Source organism: Salmo trutta, chromosome 15, assembly GCF_901001165.1.
Source record: "Salmo trutta chromosome 15, fSalTru1.1, whole genome shotgun sequence".
NCBI classification, from domain to species: Eukaryota; Metazoa; Chordata; class Actinopteri; order Salmoniformes; family Salmonidae; genus Salmo; species Salmo trutta.
In genome coordinates, this window is record NC_042971.1 from 31,713,080 (window position 1) to 31,728,172 (window position 15,093).

The 15,093-nt window shown below is 40.9% G+C and overlaps 2 protein-coding genes across 2 annotated transcripts in view; one reads left to right on the plus strand and one right to left on the minus strand.

Moving 5' to 3' along the window:
- LOC115148821 (G protein-coupled receptor kinase 6) overlaps positions 1–844 on the minus strand; it is a 51,328-nt gene extending 50,484 nt beyond the window's left edge. The window contains exon 1 of the mRNA XM_029691077.1: positions 629–844. Within this exon, the coding sequence (XP_029546937.1) occupies positions 629–680 (52 nt within the window). The 5' untranslated portion in view covers positions 681–844. The remainder of the gene's footprint in view (positions 1–628) is intronic.
- Positions 845–5,527: 4,683 nt separating this feature from the next.
- On the plus strand, positions 5,528–9,192 carry LOC115148823 (nucleolar protein 16). Its single transcript, XM_029691078.1, has 5 exons — positions 5,528–5,819; positions 7,098–7,206; positions 7,296–7,365; positions 8,150–8,256; positions 8,427–9,192. The coding sequence occupies exons 1-5, from the start codon at positions 5,713–5,715 to the stop codon at positions 8,568–8,570; spliced, it is 537 nt and encodes a 178-aa protein (XP_029546938.1). The 5' UTR covers positions 5,528–5,712; the 3' UTR covers positions 8,571–9,192.
- Positions 9,193–15,093: the final 5,901 nt, after the last annotated feature.

A 15,093-nucleotide genomic window follows, 5' to 3' on the forward strand; every position in this document is an offset into this window, starting at 1 on the left:
ATTCGAAATGTGCATTCTGCCTGTTACAGTACCTGCCACAGATAGTATGCTAGACCCTATAGTGCTGCTTATTCAGTCATAATCTTTGTTGTCGTTTCACAAATTGACAATGTTGACACCCTTGTCAACACCACTACAATATTCTTGCAACCATGGAGCGCACACTGACATACGCTGTCATTGCCAAAAAGAGGTCCACAAATGCATGTGTACTGGCATGAGTGATGAGTGTTGCTCTTCTTATTCTCATTGAATATGGTATTCTGTTCAACATCCTGTTTATAAAAAAATACCGAAGGACGCTGTAGTGTATAAAGCAGAATAAGGGGAATCAAACGTCTCGCGCAGTCAGATTGACACTCGCATCTTTTCTGTAGCCTACCACTGTCCAAGGTTAAACTCGGATAAATATTGTGTGACGAAGGCCACAGCGAGCATATGGGATGTTAATATTTATCTTAACGCTTCAGAGGATTTGCAAATAATAAAGAGGGGCAGCAATCATCCAGCGCCTATCTCTATGGCCTGGACTTCCTGGGGGAATCCCCGGATTCTGAGTTGGTTCTGGCGGTACAGAGAGAGGAGCTGTCAAGCTTGTCACCCGTTCCTGCCCTTCGACGTCTCTTACCTTCTCTTGCTTTCAACAGGACTGTGTTGGCCACGATATTCTCGAGCTCCATGTTTTCCTGGGTTGCAGGCACCGCAGACCCAACCTTGTCACCGGGTTGGCAGTGAAGTATGTCCTCCCCCACCCCCCAAGGCGGAATATTTTAACCCTGAATGACTCTCCGCTCCGTCGTTCGCTCCCCGTAGTACCTCCACCCCCGAAGCGTCAAATGCGTCGATTCCAACTGGGACTATTTTGTGTTTACCACTGGACCCCGCCCACACGTGAACTATTGGTGTATTCTGACAGTATAAATAGTTGTATTTTTTTCATTGGGCTCTTGTGACATAACCACGCCCATTTAATACCAAACGTTGATCAAATATTCATATTCATATTCAGTTATTCAACACATGACGTAAGCAGCGCAAACCAATGCGGCATTCATAACCAAGTGGGACGGTGGTATTTACCACATATGACTGGGAACCATACAAATGAACGCCCCTCCAAATCATAATTACAAGTGGGAAACTCTTCAATCATTCCTGAGCTTCCACTTCCACCACATCCTGACCTCTGACGTCACCTACTAAGGAAATGACCTAGATTACACACTTGTCGGCAGTTAAATGTAACACAAAACATTATTTATGAAAAGCAATCTAATAACAAGTTATTTTTTTATTCTGTTTTTTTGTGTGTACTTTCCCCCCAATTTCTTGATATCCAATTGGTAGTTACAGTCTTGTCCCATCGCTGCAACTCCCGTACTGACTCAGGAGAGGCGAAGGTCGAGAGCCATGTGTCCTCCGAAACACAACCCCACCAACCCGCACTGCTTCTTGACACACTGCTCGCTTAACCCGGAAGTCACCTGCACCAATGTGTCGGAGGAAACACTGGCAACCGTGTCATGTGCCCGGCCCGCCACAAGAAGTCGCTAGAGCGCGATGGGACAAAGACATCCCAGCCGGCCAAACCCTCCTCTAACCCGGACAATGCTGGGCCAATTGTGCACCGCCTCATGGGTCTACCGGTCACGGCCGGCTGCGACCCAGGTCTGCAGTAATGCCTCTAGCACTGCGATGCAGTGCCTTAGACCGCTGCACCCCTTGGGAGGCACATACATTTCTTTTACACTATAATCTGTTTAAAAGCATGATAACTGTACATTTAGTTTAGGGTTGATGCAGCTTGTTGGCCAATCAGCGTTTCGAGTTCAAATCACTTGAATGCATCCAATTGGTATTTACGACTTCACAACTGGTAATTGCCACTTCCCCACTTGGTTATGAATGCAGCATAGTCTCAAATGACTGCCAACTAGTAACAAAATGTTGCCATTCACATTTTAGGGGAGGCAATATAACACTTTTTGCCTGATGACCATTCAGTTGAATGCAATGTCTGAATAAAGAAAATGAGCATGAAGAATGGATTCTACAGTAAACGGATATTTTGCTTGGTTACAGGGACATCTAGAGGCATGGCAATGCATTAACAAGAACCCCCTGTCCCATCTGCTCCTGCTACATCCCCTGGTGGACATCCGGCGTCTCATTGACCTGCAGCCATTCCACCAGTTCTCTCCCTCTCCCTCTTCTTCGCTCTCTCTGTGTGTGATTGTGTGGTTGGAGACAGGTGTGCTGGAGTCAGAGCAGTTCCCCACCAGCTGCAACCCGTTCCATAATCAAGACCTCTATAAATACTCAGTCCTGCCACTTCCACTCTGTCAGATTATAATCTCTGTTCAGTCAGTCAGTCATGCGTCTAGCTATTTGTTGTTGTTTAAGATCCTGTATCCTGCTGTGCCGATTTCCTTGCGTGACACTGTTTCTCCTCTCGCTGCAGTTTTGCTGCTCTGACTCTGGTTCCTGTCTCCTGTTACACATCTCATCACCCTGCTACCCTGTTCTGGATTCAACTCATCTTCACTCCCTTGGCTTCCCCTCCAGACCTGTTTACCCTGTCCCAACCCAGCTCACTCCAACCTCAGCCTCCACATCTGGTTTCCTACAACTCATCCAAGCTTCCCTGGATCTGCACTTCATCTCTCCCTGTGTTACAATAAATATCTTGGTTCGTTCATCCCTGTTTCCTGGTCTGAGTCTGCTCTTGGGTTCCCCTGTGCTGCTCCGCTTAACACCCCCTTGACCATTGCACGTCTCTTTTTTTGTCATGCACGGAGTCTGGCGAGAGAGACTATTTGTCTCTCTGAGATTAAAATATGGTTACCAAATAATGTAAAAAAATAAACACTTTTATAGATAATGTAATAGCATAAACTATGTATAGATGTGTAATAGCATTGGGTCTTGTTTCTCATATTGGCTCTCGTATTGAGATGCTTTATAAAACTAGATATTGTAGTCTATGCTGAAAAAAGTGTGAATGGATAGAAAGAAAAAAGGAATTGAAAGTAATTTTCTTTCACGTCCAAAGAAAAGCTCTCTTTTGGTAACCTAGTTGTTACAGTCTCAGTGAGTGTGGGTTGTTATGATGGACATGACATCTCCTCTGAGAGTAGCAGAATCCTCCATTAAGGGGAAGGAAATGAAAACAGTCATATACCAAAGTCCATTTGGAGAGTATGAAATCGAATCAACGCTCCTGAGAACACACTAATCCAATGGTTCAAAAAAGTGAGATCTCTCCTTCTCAGTACAATATGTGTGCCCTTACACCCCTGAATGAGGTTTGATGCTGGCAACCTGGTTACCATGGTCCCCCAGAAGACAAGGAAGAAAAAATAATGATACCACTACAAGACTCATTTTATTTTTGTCCTCAGAATGAGATGTAGAAATCCTCTTGGATATCTTTGAGGCTATTGTCACCTGGAATAGGTTTTGCATAGAGGTGGCGAACTCTCTCTCTTTCCTCTTCCTCTCTCTCTTCTCCAATGCTTGTGTACATCCTTTCTAATTTGTTAAGAAATGTATTCTGAAAATAAGAAAGACAACCAATTTCAACCCAATCGTTGCTAAAAGTCCTTGCCATGTGTGTCATTGTCAATCAATTGAAATTAACCCAGATGGAAAAGTACAGCTTTCTGATGTTTGCGCAAGTAGGCTAGTTGGTTGGAACCTTTGTGTTGGCACTGATGAAGAATGACAACTCTTGGGTTATATTACTTGCAAATAAATCTATAATTGTATTTCATAATGAATCCCTCATCATTCATCATAATCATCATCATCACCAGTAGCAGCACGATCAGCACCACCAGAAGCAGAATAGGTCATTGTCACACCGTCCCTGTTATCAAATTATCGCCCATAATTGAATGGATTTCAATTCGATTTTGATAGTAATATTATCTTGATACTTTTATTTAGTCTGCTACTACTGTAATATTTCTTTCTTATTTTTTTACTACAGAAAGGTCAAAGGTAACGGGGCGTTTATTCCACCCACGTGACACCAAACACATGCGTCCGAACTCAGAAGAGAGGAGGAGGGATGTAACGGATGTGGGGAATGGAAGATGGCGGAAACTGAGTTTTTGTTTGAAACTGCTAGTGAGTCGAGTGACGCTAATAGTACAGCAAGTGAGAATGAGTGGGTTACAGTGGCGAAGAAAATGGGAAACAAGAATAGTCAAGCTATGTTGGAAAATAGGAACCACTAGACTTGTTTTTGGTCGGAGTCAGGGTGTTGGATCAATGCTACATGGGAAATCCGCTTAACGTCTAAAATAAAATCTAGATTTGTATTTTTTATTTAACTAGGCAAGTCAGTTCTTATTTACAATGACGGCCTACACCGACCGAACCCGGACGATGCTGGGCCTATTGTGCGCCGCCCTATGGGACTCCCAATCACGGTCGGTTGTGATACAGCCTGGAATCGAACTAGGGTGTTTGCAGTAACACCTCAAGCACTGAGATGCAGTGCCTAAAACTGCTGCGCCACTCGGGAGCCCGAATGTGTTGTAAGAAAGTGTGGAGTTGGTGAGAGTCACAAGAAGTAGTCTTATTTTGATGTTTGTGTCTGCGGGACAGAAGAAGCGTGTTTTAAGACACAAAATAATATCGGAGTGGAATGTTTCCTGCATGGATTTTTGTAGCAGGGCGCATATCAAGGGGATTGTGTCTGGGGTGCGCGAGAAATAAAGGCAGAGGATGTAACTGAATACCTCGATGGAGTGGTTGGTGCACGTCTATAGGCCTGTACGGTGGACTGAGAGAAGAAGTTCACTTCATTCATGCTACTGTTCTTTGATGAAGTCTCTCCCTTCTCATATAAAGTTAGGATTCATGAGATACCCTGTAAGAGCTTTTGTGCACAAGCCCCTTCAGTGTCATAAATGTAACATATTTGGTCATGTGTTAAGTGTGTGCAGAAGGGACGAGTATCGTTATGCCAGATGAAGGGAGATGCTGCAACTGTGGAGGTGAACATGCGCCTGAATTCTTGGAGTGCCCTGCAATGATAAGGAGTGTCCAACGTGTCGCCTATCTGGAGGCGTTGAGAAAATTGGAAGGAACGAGGACGAATAAAAAATGTATGAAATGTATGCGTTCACTACTGCAAGTCTGCCAAATGACTAAAATCTAACGTTAGAGCCACCACGACCAGTGAAGGTTACTCATCAACCGAGAGATAGTTAAATGCTACATGCTGAAAAGGTGGACTTTGTATTTATTGCAATGCTCATAAACTGTACAGCACAAGCGGAGAAGAAGTCTGACAAAATCGGAATCGTTGTGAATGCGCTGATGGTTTTTGGGGTCTTCGTGATTTCACAGCCGAGGCTGTGCAAGAAATCCTGTCTGTGAATGTAGCCCCATCACAGGCCCCCGAGGCTGTGTGAGGATGTATTTGGGAGTGAACTGTGATTGAAGAAGTATGATGTTTTTATTTTCTTTAGTTAACTTTTTTTTGCAGGTCGTTTTCCCCCTTTCCCGGAAAGTTTTTATTTTGTATTATTCAATACCCCGTCCAGTTGGTGGCGGTAATGCACCATTAACATTGTATGCCAACCGCCGCTAAACCCCATCGAAGAAGAATTAGAACACATGCGTCCACACTTGCTTCATGCTCAATTCCACGCGTTGTTGTTCAGAATCAAAAGGTAGCTCGTTTAAAGCAAAGTAACAATGCCTAAAGCCAAAAAGAAAAGTAAAAGAAACACGTTTGACTACAGTAAAGACAGAAAGAAACTTAAAAAGCAGTTTAAGAAAAGGGAAGCCCCGAGAATAGAGTGGTAAGTCGAATAATGTTGATGAAAAACAAACGATGCTAGCAATGCTAACGTTAGCGCATCCATCCTGTGGGGTTGTTTCTGTTAACGTTAGTTTGCTTTGATTGCTAGCAAACCTAGCAAGCTATCTAGACAGGTAAACTACTAGCTAGCGAATCGTTATAACTTGGATTATTGCATGTAGTCTATTTTTCTTGTTTTATGGCAGTTTGCTAGTCCGGCAGTGGTTTAGCTGATTAAACAAAACTCCACGATTTACAATGGAGTTGAGCGGCGAGTAGTGTCGGCGGACAGGACCTCGAAGTCACATAAAATTACGTTATCAAAAACGATTGATTTAAACACCCGCAATTATACGATTTTGATCGTCATTTTATGTGAATTCGGAACTCCTGAGTGGGCTCCCGAGTGGTGCAGCGGTCTAAGGCACTGCATCTCAGTGCAAGAGGCGTCACTACAGACCCTGGTTCGAATCTAGGGTGAATCACATCCGGCCGTGATTGGAAGTCCCATAGGGTGACGCACAATTGAACCTTCGTCGTTCGGGGTTGGCCGTGGTAGGCTGTCATTGTAAATAATAATTTGTTCTTAACTAGTTAAATAACTACTCCCCCCACACTAGTCTCCATCATAAATCGTTGAGTTTAGTCTGCTAGATGTGTACAGGCAGTGGAAAGCATAGCCATATCACATTGGGAGTATGTTATAAAAGTGTTCCATGAAATAATCATAGGGGAATTTTGTTTAATGGTAGCACAAAGGTCGGCAGATGGCGATCTGGTATTGATGGCTTCATCTTACTGACCAAACACATTGTATGAGTCCAGGAATGTTTTGTTACTTCTACCGGATGGGTGCAGTGAAATGTGGTGTTCTACAGGGTCAACCATAGTAGTACAGCGCCCCTGGAGCAAATTGGGGTTAAGTGCCTAGCTCAAGGGCACGTCAACAAATGTTTCACCTTATCGGCTCGGGTATTTGAACCAGCCACCTTTGGGTTACTGGCGGCTAGACTACCTGCCGCCAATACTCTTGTGGACCGGTTCGTACCCAAAACATTCTCCGTTCAGGCTGCAAAGGCATTGATTTCCTCAACTAGATTTAATGGCGAGAAGGCAGAAAAAAACAGGGGAAATATGTGTAATTTCTTCATGCCAAGAATGTGCAAAGCTGTTAAAGGCAAAGGATGGCTACTCTCCAGACATACAATACTTTACCCAGTTATCTGAATCATATGGGTAGATGGCTATAGTTGTGTAACAAATTAATGTTCATTCCAAGTCCTCAGATCCGAAATGCCTGGAGTGACAAGAAGTCTGTGGCAAGAAACTTGCGAGACATGGGTCTGGCATTTGACCCTAACCGCGCTCTCCCAATTAAGACACCGACCGTGAGTATATCCTGTCCATCATGGTAATATGCTATACGTTCAATAATTAGTGAATTGAATTGAGTCACTTATAATTGATATGTCTGCAGATTGCTGCTGTGGGGAGAACTGAAGATGCTCCCACTCCCAAACTTGTAAGGAAGCCATATGTACTCAATGGTAAGGCACCAATCATATTTTCTTGTTAGACATAATGTTTGTGTTCTTCCCCCAGCAGGATGTTAATATGCCATTTAGCAGACACTTTTATCCATAGCGACTAAGTCATGCATGTGTAGCGTGGTTCGTTCTGCGTTGTGTACTTTTAATTAGGACACTGCCACAACTGGAATTGTGATGGTTGAATCATGTTTATTCGACCTGCACACGAAGAGACAACACACAATATGTTAGCCCTCGGTGCAGTCACAGCTCTCGGGCACCTTGCTAGCTGAAGGTCCGGCAAAAGAGAACGATAAAAGGGTACGTAAGTACGGATAACCCGCGATGGGCCAAACCAAAATATACAAACTTTTACAATTAGGTGTATTTACAATATAGATATCAAAAAATGTTTGTACACCGAAAAATGACATTAACTATGCTGCTGTAATTAAATAAAGAAAATAACAATAATAATAATTTAATGTGTTAACTTATTAACATCCCCTCTTGACCTGGCCTACTTGAACTGTCCTTGCGTGCAACTTGGTGCATAATCTAGGGGAACAACATCACTCTACTACACATGCATACATAATACATAGGGGTGGTCCTGCCCACTATCCTGGTGTTGCAAGCGCCATGCATGCTCTACCAACTGAGCTACAGAGGACCATTACACCTACTGTATACACATTCCCTGTGACAGTAATATGACTAGTCATATATAATGCTTCGCCTATTACATTTGATCAGAAGTTCTGTTCATGTGAACTCATGTATGTCTTCTTGTTTTCAACAGAGCTGGTGGCAGAGGCCAGTCTCCCAGAGAAAGACACGAAGACCTTATCCACAGACTTGATCGAGTATGTGCAGTACATGGTCAGGGAACACAGCGAGAACTACAAGGTAAGAACAGCTGATGAGTTTCACCTTACTTGACATCTCTGTACAGTAGTAGTATTTCAAAGGTTGTGCTGGTATTCCTGTAGTTGCAGTATATTGCCTTTTGGGTCATAGCAATAAGTACTGTATGTTCTTATGGGCATTGTGAGACCAGATTTTTTCTATTTCTGTAGGCTATGGCCAGAGATGAGAAGAACTATTACCAGGACACTCCCTCACAGATCAGGAGGAAAGTGGACCAGTATAAACGCTGCCATCCAGAGGAATACACCACCTTCATGGAGTCTCTCAAAGGTGGGAAAGCAGTTTCCACATAACTGTGGCTGTCTGTGGTGGGCAAAGACTTTCAATTTGAAGGGGGAGTGAAACCACTCTTCTTTATCAGTGGGGGGCAGTCTGGGAGCACTGACTCGCAAGTATTCTGTGACTGTGGCAAAGATGAACAGTAGACGGGGTCAAAGTGCACCCAGAAATACAAGCTTTCTTCATTTAGAACACTGACGGTGAGTTGGGATTTTAAAGAACTGTAAACATTTGAGAAAAAGACCAGACATGATTTAACATGCATAAAATACTTTTCTTTTTTTTTTCATACTTTTAGTGTATTTCCCCAAAATACAGTTAGACAAATTATATACAGTAAGAACATTTTAAGACTGCTTTTGTAATGATGTCAACATATGTTTAAGTTTCATTAATACTTTCCTCTTTGGATATTTTTTTTTTTTGAAGATGTATAAGCGTAGAGTCATTTGTCAAGCTTGTGCAAAACGTAACGTCACTGTGTAAAAATAAAAGTGAGAAACCTTACAGCAGCATATAAAAGCATTACACCTCAACACAATAAAACAAAGAAATATGAAGAACATGCTCTAGGGTGGCTATTCCCAAACGGGGGTACGCAAAATAAAAATGTGATTGACATTTTCAAAAAGTCAACGGGGCTATACATTTGGGTGATGTTTTTTTCTCGCCTGAGTAGCCTCGTTTCACTGCCAAAAGTCAAATTAAACGATCTACTGTTCAGCGAAATAACCACACAATGTCAAATACAGGTAGCATAGTCAAATAATTAACATCAATCACATTAACCGTTACACTCTCACAGGGAATTCCACTAATGGTCCGTCTGTAGCCAAACGTAACTGCTGCTCATTCCGTTTGCTTGAAAATAGACATACCAGCTCTACTGGTAGTACTGCTACTACCAGCAGTACTACACCTGCACTGTTTCACGACGCATCAGTGACATGGCAGGAGATGTTTTGAAACAATAACTGCTTCGCATACAAGCCAGTGAATTCTATGTGTTACAGCTGGATGAGTCAACATGTGGCGGGCCTGGCACAGCTCCTGGTATATGTCCGTTTACATTTATGGGGGGCCAATTAAGGTAGACATCCTCTTCTGCAAACCACTGGAAAACAGGACATGAGAGAATATTTTTAAAAGTACTGGACAGCTTTGTGACATCAAATGGACTTTGGTGGTCAAGATGTGTTGGTATCTGTGCCGATGGCACAAAAGCCATGACAGGGAGACATAGTGGAGTGGTAACGCGCGTGCAAGCAGTTGCTCTTGACGCCACTTGGGTACACTGCAGCATCCACCAAGAGGCTGTTGCTTCAAAGGAAATACATGACAGTTTGAAAGACGTTTTGGACACTACAGTGAAAATGATTAACTTTGTTAAAGCAAGGCCCCTGAACGCTCGTATTTTCTGCATTATGTAATGATATGGGCCGCGACCATCTAACGCTTTTACGACATACAGAAGTGCGCTGGTTATCAAGGGGCAAAGTATTAACACGTTTTTTTTTTTTAAATTGAGAGATGAGCTTAGTTGTCTTTACTGACCATCATTTTCATTTGTCACACTGCTTGCATGATGACGAGTTTCTCACACGACTGGCCTATCTGGGTGATGTTTTTTCTCGTTTGAATGATCTGAATCTAGGATTACAGGGACTCTGCAACTATATTCAATGTGTGGGACAAAATTGAGGCTATGATTAAGAAGTTGTAGATCATCTCTCTCTCTGCATTAACAAGGGCAACACAGGTCTTTCGATCATTGTTTGATTTCTTTTGTGTGCAGATGAACTCAAGCTTACGGACAATGTCAAATGTGATATAGCGAAGCACCTGAGTGAGCTGGGTGCCCAATTAGAGGTACTTTCCCTAAACGGACGACACAAACTGGATTCGTTATCCCTTTCATGCCTTTCAGGTCGCAATTGTAAATGAGAACTTGTTCTCAACTTGCCTACCTGGTTAAATAAAGGTAAAATAAAATAAATGCCCTGCCTCCAGTCCACTTACCGATATCTGAACAAGAGCCTCATCGAAATTTCAACAAGCGGTTCTGTGAAAATGTAATTTAATCAGAAGCCAGGGGCTGCTCTCAGAGTATCCTGCCTAGGCAAATCGCGTCGTACCGATGTGAGTGTGGATTCTCAGCCCTCACTAGCATGAGAACTAAATACAGGCACAGACTGTGTGCAAAATGATTTGACTGAGACTCTCCAATACAACCCAGCATTGCAGTTATGTGCATCCTTTCAAGCACACCCTTTTCATTAACCTGTGGTGAGTTACTCAATTTCTTATGAACAAGTAAGGTTTTATATGTAAGATGGCTAAATAAAGAGCAAAGTTATTGATTATCATATGTGCCCTGATCCTATAAGAGTTCTTTGTCACAACCCGGCTCGTGGGAAGTGACAAAGACTCGCTCATTCTTATGTTTAATAAATGTATCATATTGTGTGTGTGGCAGGCTTACAATGATGGCAAAACAACATTTGAGAGTGCGCTGACCCTGGTGCTAGAGGGGGTACGCAGCTGGAGGTTGAATGTTTGAAGGGGAGCCGGACTATAAAAAGTTTGAACCACTGCTCTAGGGGATTATCAAAAAACACTAGCTATATCAAGGACCAATTTGTCCTTAACGAAATACGTATATGTGCGCATTAGGTTTGAATGCGCAAGCTGGAACTATTGCATTCATAAAATGTTGCAATTTAAGGCCATTTTATATAGTGAGAACTAGATTCTTGAATTTTAAACCTAGACGGGGCGGCAGCGTAGCCTAGTGGTTAAAGCGTTGGACTAGTAACCGACAGGTTGCAAGATCGAATCCCTGAGCTGACAAGGTACAAATCTGTCGTTCTGCCCCTGAACAAGGTAGTTAACCCACTGTTCCTAGGCTGTCATTGTAAATAAGAATCTGTTCTTAACTGACTTGCCTAGTTAAATAAAGGTAAAATAATAAATAAAGGACTCATAGGCGCAAAGCAGGATGTGTACCCATCAATATGCTGTGATTTGTTGATTTCAACTGAACTGATATTTACAGAAAATACATTCCATTTCATGTGCCACATCCGTTAACATCATTTGAATGAACGTTCTACATCTATGGACATTTTTGCATCACAATACCAGGTAGCCATTTCGTGTGTACCAATGAGTTTACCAGTCAAAGGCTGGTTTACAGACTGTCTGGCGACATGTCTATAGACAATTGTCGTAGCGACATCATTTATATTCTATTGTCGTCAGACATCAAACTTGTCGTTATGAAAATGTATAAACATAAAATGAAAGCTTCTGCTTGACATCAGCAACCCGATGCTCCAAATAGCATACTTTCTCTATTTTAACATCAATCATTTTCTATGTTTTGGTTCGTTGCTAGTTAGCTGGCTAGCCAGTTCAAGTAATGACCAGAGTATAGCTGACAATGTCTTTAGCTACGTTTTATTCATATTACAGGAAAAGAAACCCACAACATTCACAAGGTAATGGTGAGCCTACAGAAAATAGCATACTGCCACATTGGGACAAATAAAAGTAGGTCATATGATCATTTTAGAAGTCCTGCATCTTGTCACAGGAGGATTTGGTCAGGTTGCTGTGGCGGTCTGGTAACCATGACAACAGACAGCAGTCGCAGAGACTTACACTTTTTGTCATGTCTGCGAAAAGGAAACTAACGGTCACAGCGACTGTCTACAGACATTCCAGTAAGGATGGTAGGGATGGGTGAAAAACAGTGTAAAGAAAAATAAAGTGAATTAAAAATGATGCAAACAATTAAAATGATAGAACCCACAATCTATCTCTGATATTAAAGCTGATCTATCCCCATAAAAAAAAGTGCCTCTACTTTCCCACTGTGTCAAAAACCTAAGATTTAAACAAATAAGGCCATCACTTTAACAACCACACTTCACTTTAGTGGTCAAACAAAACACCCAGAGGTGCTAATGCAGTAGAAACATGGCATTACAATTCATACATGATTTAGGAATGACTGGTCATTGATAACAAGGTTGAAGATAAGACGATTGAAAGGTATCTTTCAATAAAACCTGGCTGCAAAACAACTGCCTCCTAAAAGTTAAAACATACAAATATTTAATAACAATTCAAACAGAGCATGAATTTCTCAGTCCATTCACCTATTTATATTAATCTTACATCAATTTACATGCTTAACTTATATGAAAATGGTTGCTTTTTGAACAGCCAACTTTTTACAAATTGTAATAATATTTATATATATTTTTTAAACTTAGTCATAATAGTTAACCCCTTAACATTATAAATCAAATGACAGCTTAACATTTTAATATTTTTACTACATTACATAAAAAAAATGCTTGTGCTGCCTTTTTTGGCACTGGTGTTACCTATATTTTAGATGACAATTCAGGCTTTCTAGAATGTAATTTCAGTCTTTAATTTGCATATATAATCCAAGACAAAGGTTTATGGTAATACTAAGAAATTGTTTGGATTGATAATTTACTTTAAACATGCATGTGTAAAGTTCTATTGTCTGACATTTTTCCATTTATACAAATAATTTTTTTGTTGTAACATAAATAATTGCGGTTGAGTCATCAAAATTGAATGATCATATCCTTAAAATGTTTACTAATGAATGTAGCAACAGTTGGGTAGATACAAAACCATATTCAATTAAATTGGGCAACTCTGATGCCAGAACACCAATATGCCATACAGTGACGCAATGTGAAACCAATGACAGACATAAGATTATTTCAAAGAAATTGTATCAATTTATTAGTAATTTTTAATTACACATTTCAGATTTCATGAGATAGGTTGATTTTAATATGAACAATAAAATGAGGGTTATTGGTCAAAGACCAAAAGATTGATTGACTAAAATGTGCCTTTCATAACACAACAGATTCATTGTCTGTAAATATGTAATATATAATTGTATTCGATTTCCAGTGTAAGACACATGCAACATAATACAAACATGAAATCCTACTCTCACGCCTATCCACAAAATTACATAGCTTGTTATAACAGTATATCAATTCTTGTGTTGTGACAAATATTGTGTAGGTCTACTTAAAGGGATAGTTCATCTGAATTACGCAATTACATATTGGTTTCCTTACCGTGTACGCAGTCTATGGACAAGGTATTTTTTAAATAGAATTGTTGAGGGTTTTATTACATTCTTTTGAGAAAAAAGATTGGTGTTATTGATTGTAACTGGCGGTATCGTCATGTCCCTGGTGTTACCAGCAAGAACAGTAACATCAGTGATAATAATGCCAGTGACACATCTGCAGACAAGATGGCATATCTAAGATGGCGGCCACTGTTGTTCAAACCACACTTCTTAAATTGTGAATAAATCACTTAATCATGCAATTTTAATTTTAATCCAATTTCCTTTCCCCTTTCTATAAACTGTATAACACCAGTGACACATCTTAAGTCCTTGCATGAAATCAAGTTAATCATCAAATTGTTAACATATGAAGAGTACACACTCACCATGTGCTTTTCAAAACAGTCCCGTCTCCAATGAACATTTGATCCAGGAAGAATTTGGCAAGGATGTAGCATTTCTTTCAAACTTGTGGTTTTTATACATTTAGTGTGACATGAAATTGAGGGACAGCTACTACTTGTAAATTATTTGTAATATTTGATATTTTCATTTAAGTAGTCCACTAAATAACTGTAATACTTTCTGTTGTATTATGACATTTAAAGAGGGAGAAAAATATATTTTTAACCTCAAAATGTCTCTAAACCATGACTCCTGACCTGAGGGACAAGCCAATTTCATGGTACTGACCGTGCTCTACAATATATATATAAAATGTTTGCAATAAACTGTCTTACATATGTTTTTATTAATAATGTTATTAATAATAACATTTTATACACCTGTCAGGAACGGGTGTGGCTGAAATAGCCGAATCCTCTCATTTAAAGGGGTGTCCACATACTTTTGTGTATATATATATATATATAGTGTATGTACGTAATTTTCAGGGACCACTTTTGGTTTGTGAGCGCTACTTTCCGAGCTCATGGATAGCATTTTTGTGTCTCTGTGTCCAGTATGAAGGAAGTTAAAAGGTAGTTTCGCGAGACAATGCTAACTGGCGTTACAAGGGCTCCAGGACCAGTCGAAGCAAAATAGCCCCATAACATCAACAATTCACCACCATATTTTACCTTAGGAATGAGGTACTTTTCTACATATGCTTCTGTTTTTAAATGCCAAACACACCTCTGGTCTGCGTGGCCAAAGAGCTCTATTTTCATGTGATCTGACCATAGCGCCGGTTCCGATCCAAATGCCAATGCCGTTTATCAAACTTCAGGCGGTGCTAAGTTCAGATGACATGATATGGAGCTCTTTGGCCATGCACATCAGGGGTGGGTTTGGCGTTGAAAAATGGAAGCATACGGAAGCATTATTTGAATTGAAGAGGGCAGTCCATAAACTCAAACTAAGGATATCAAGGATCTGGAAAGATTCTATATGGAGGA

What these genes read in the sequence shown, in the direction of transcription:
- LOC115148823 (XM_029691078.1), top strand. Translation starts at nt 5,713, where the DNA reads ATGCCTAAAGCCAAAAAGAAAAGTAAAAGAAACACGTTTGACTACAGT. An exon ending in TCCCAATTAAGACACCGACC is followed by an intron (nt 7,207 to 7,295) that starts GTGAGTATATCC and finishes ATATGTCTGCAG; the next exon opens with ATTGCTGCTGTGGGGAGAAC. An exon ending in AACACAGCGAGAACTACAAG is followed by an intron (nt 8,257 to 8,426) that starts GTAAGAACAGCT and finishes CTATTTCTGTAG; the next exon opens with GCTATGGCCAGAGATGAGAA.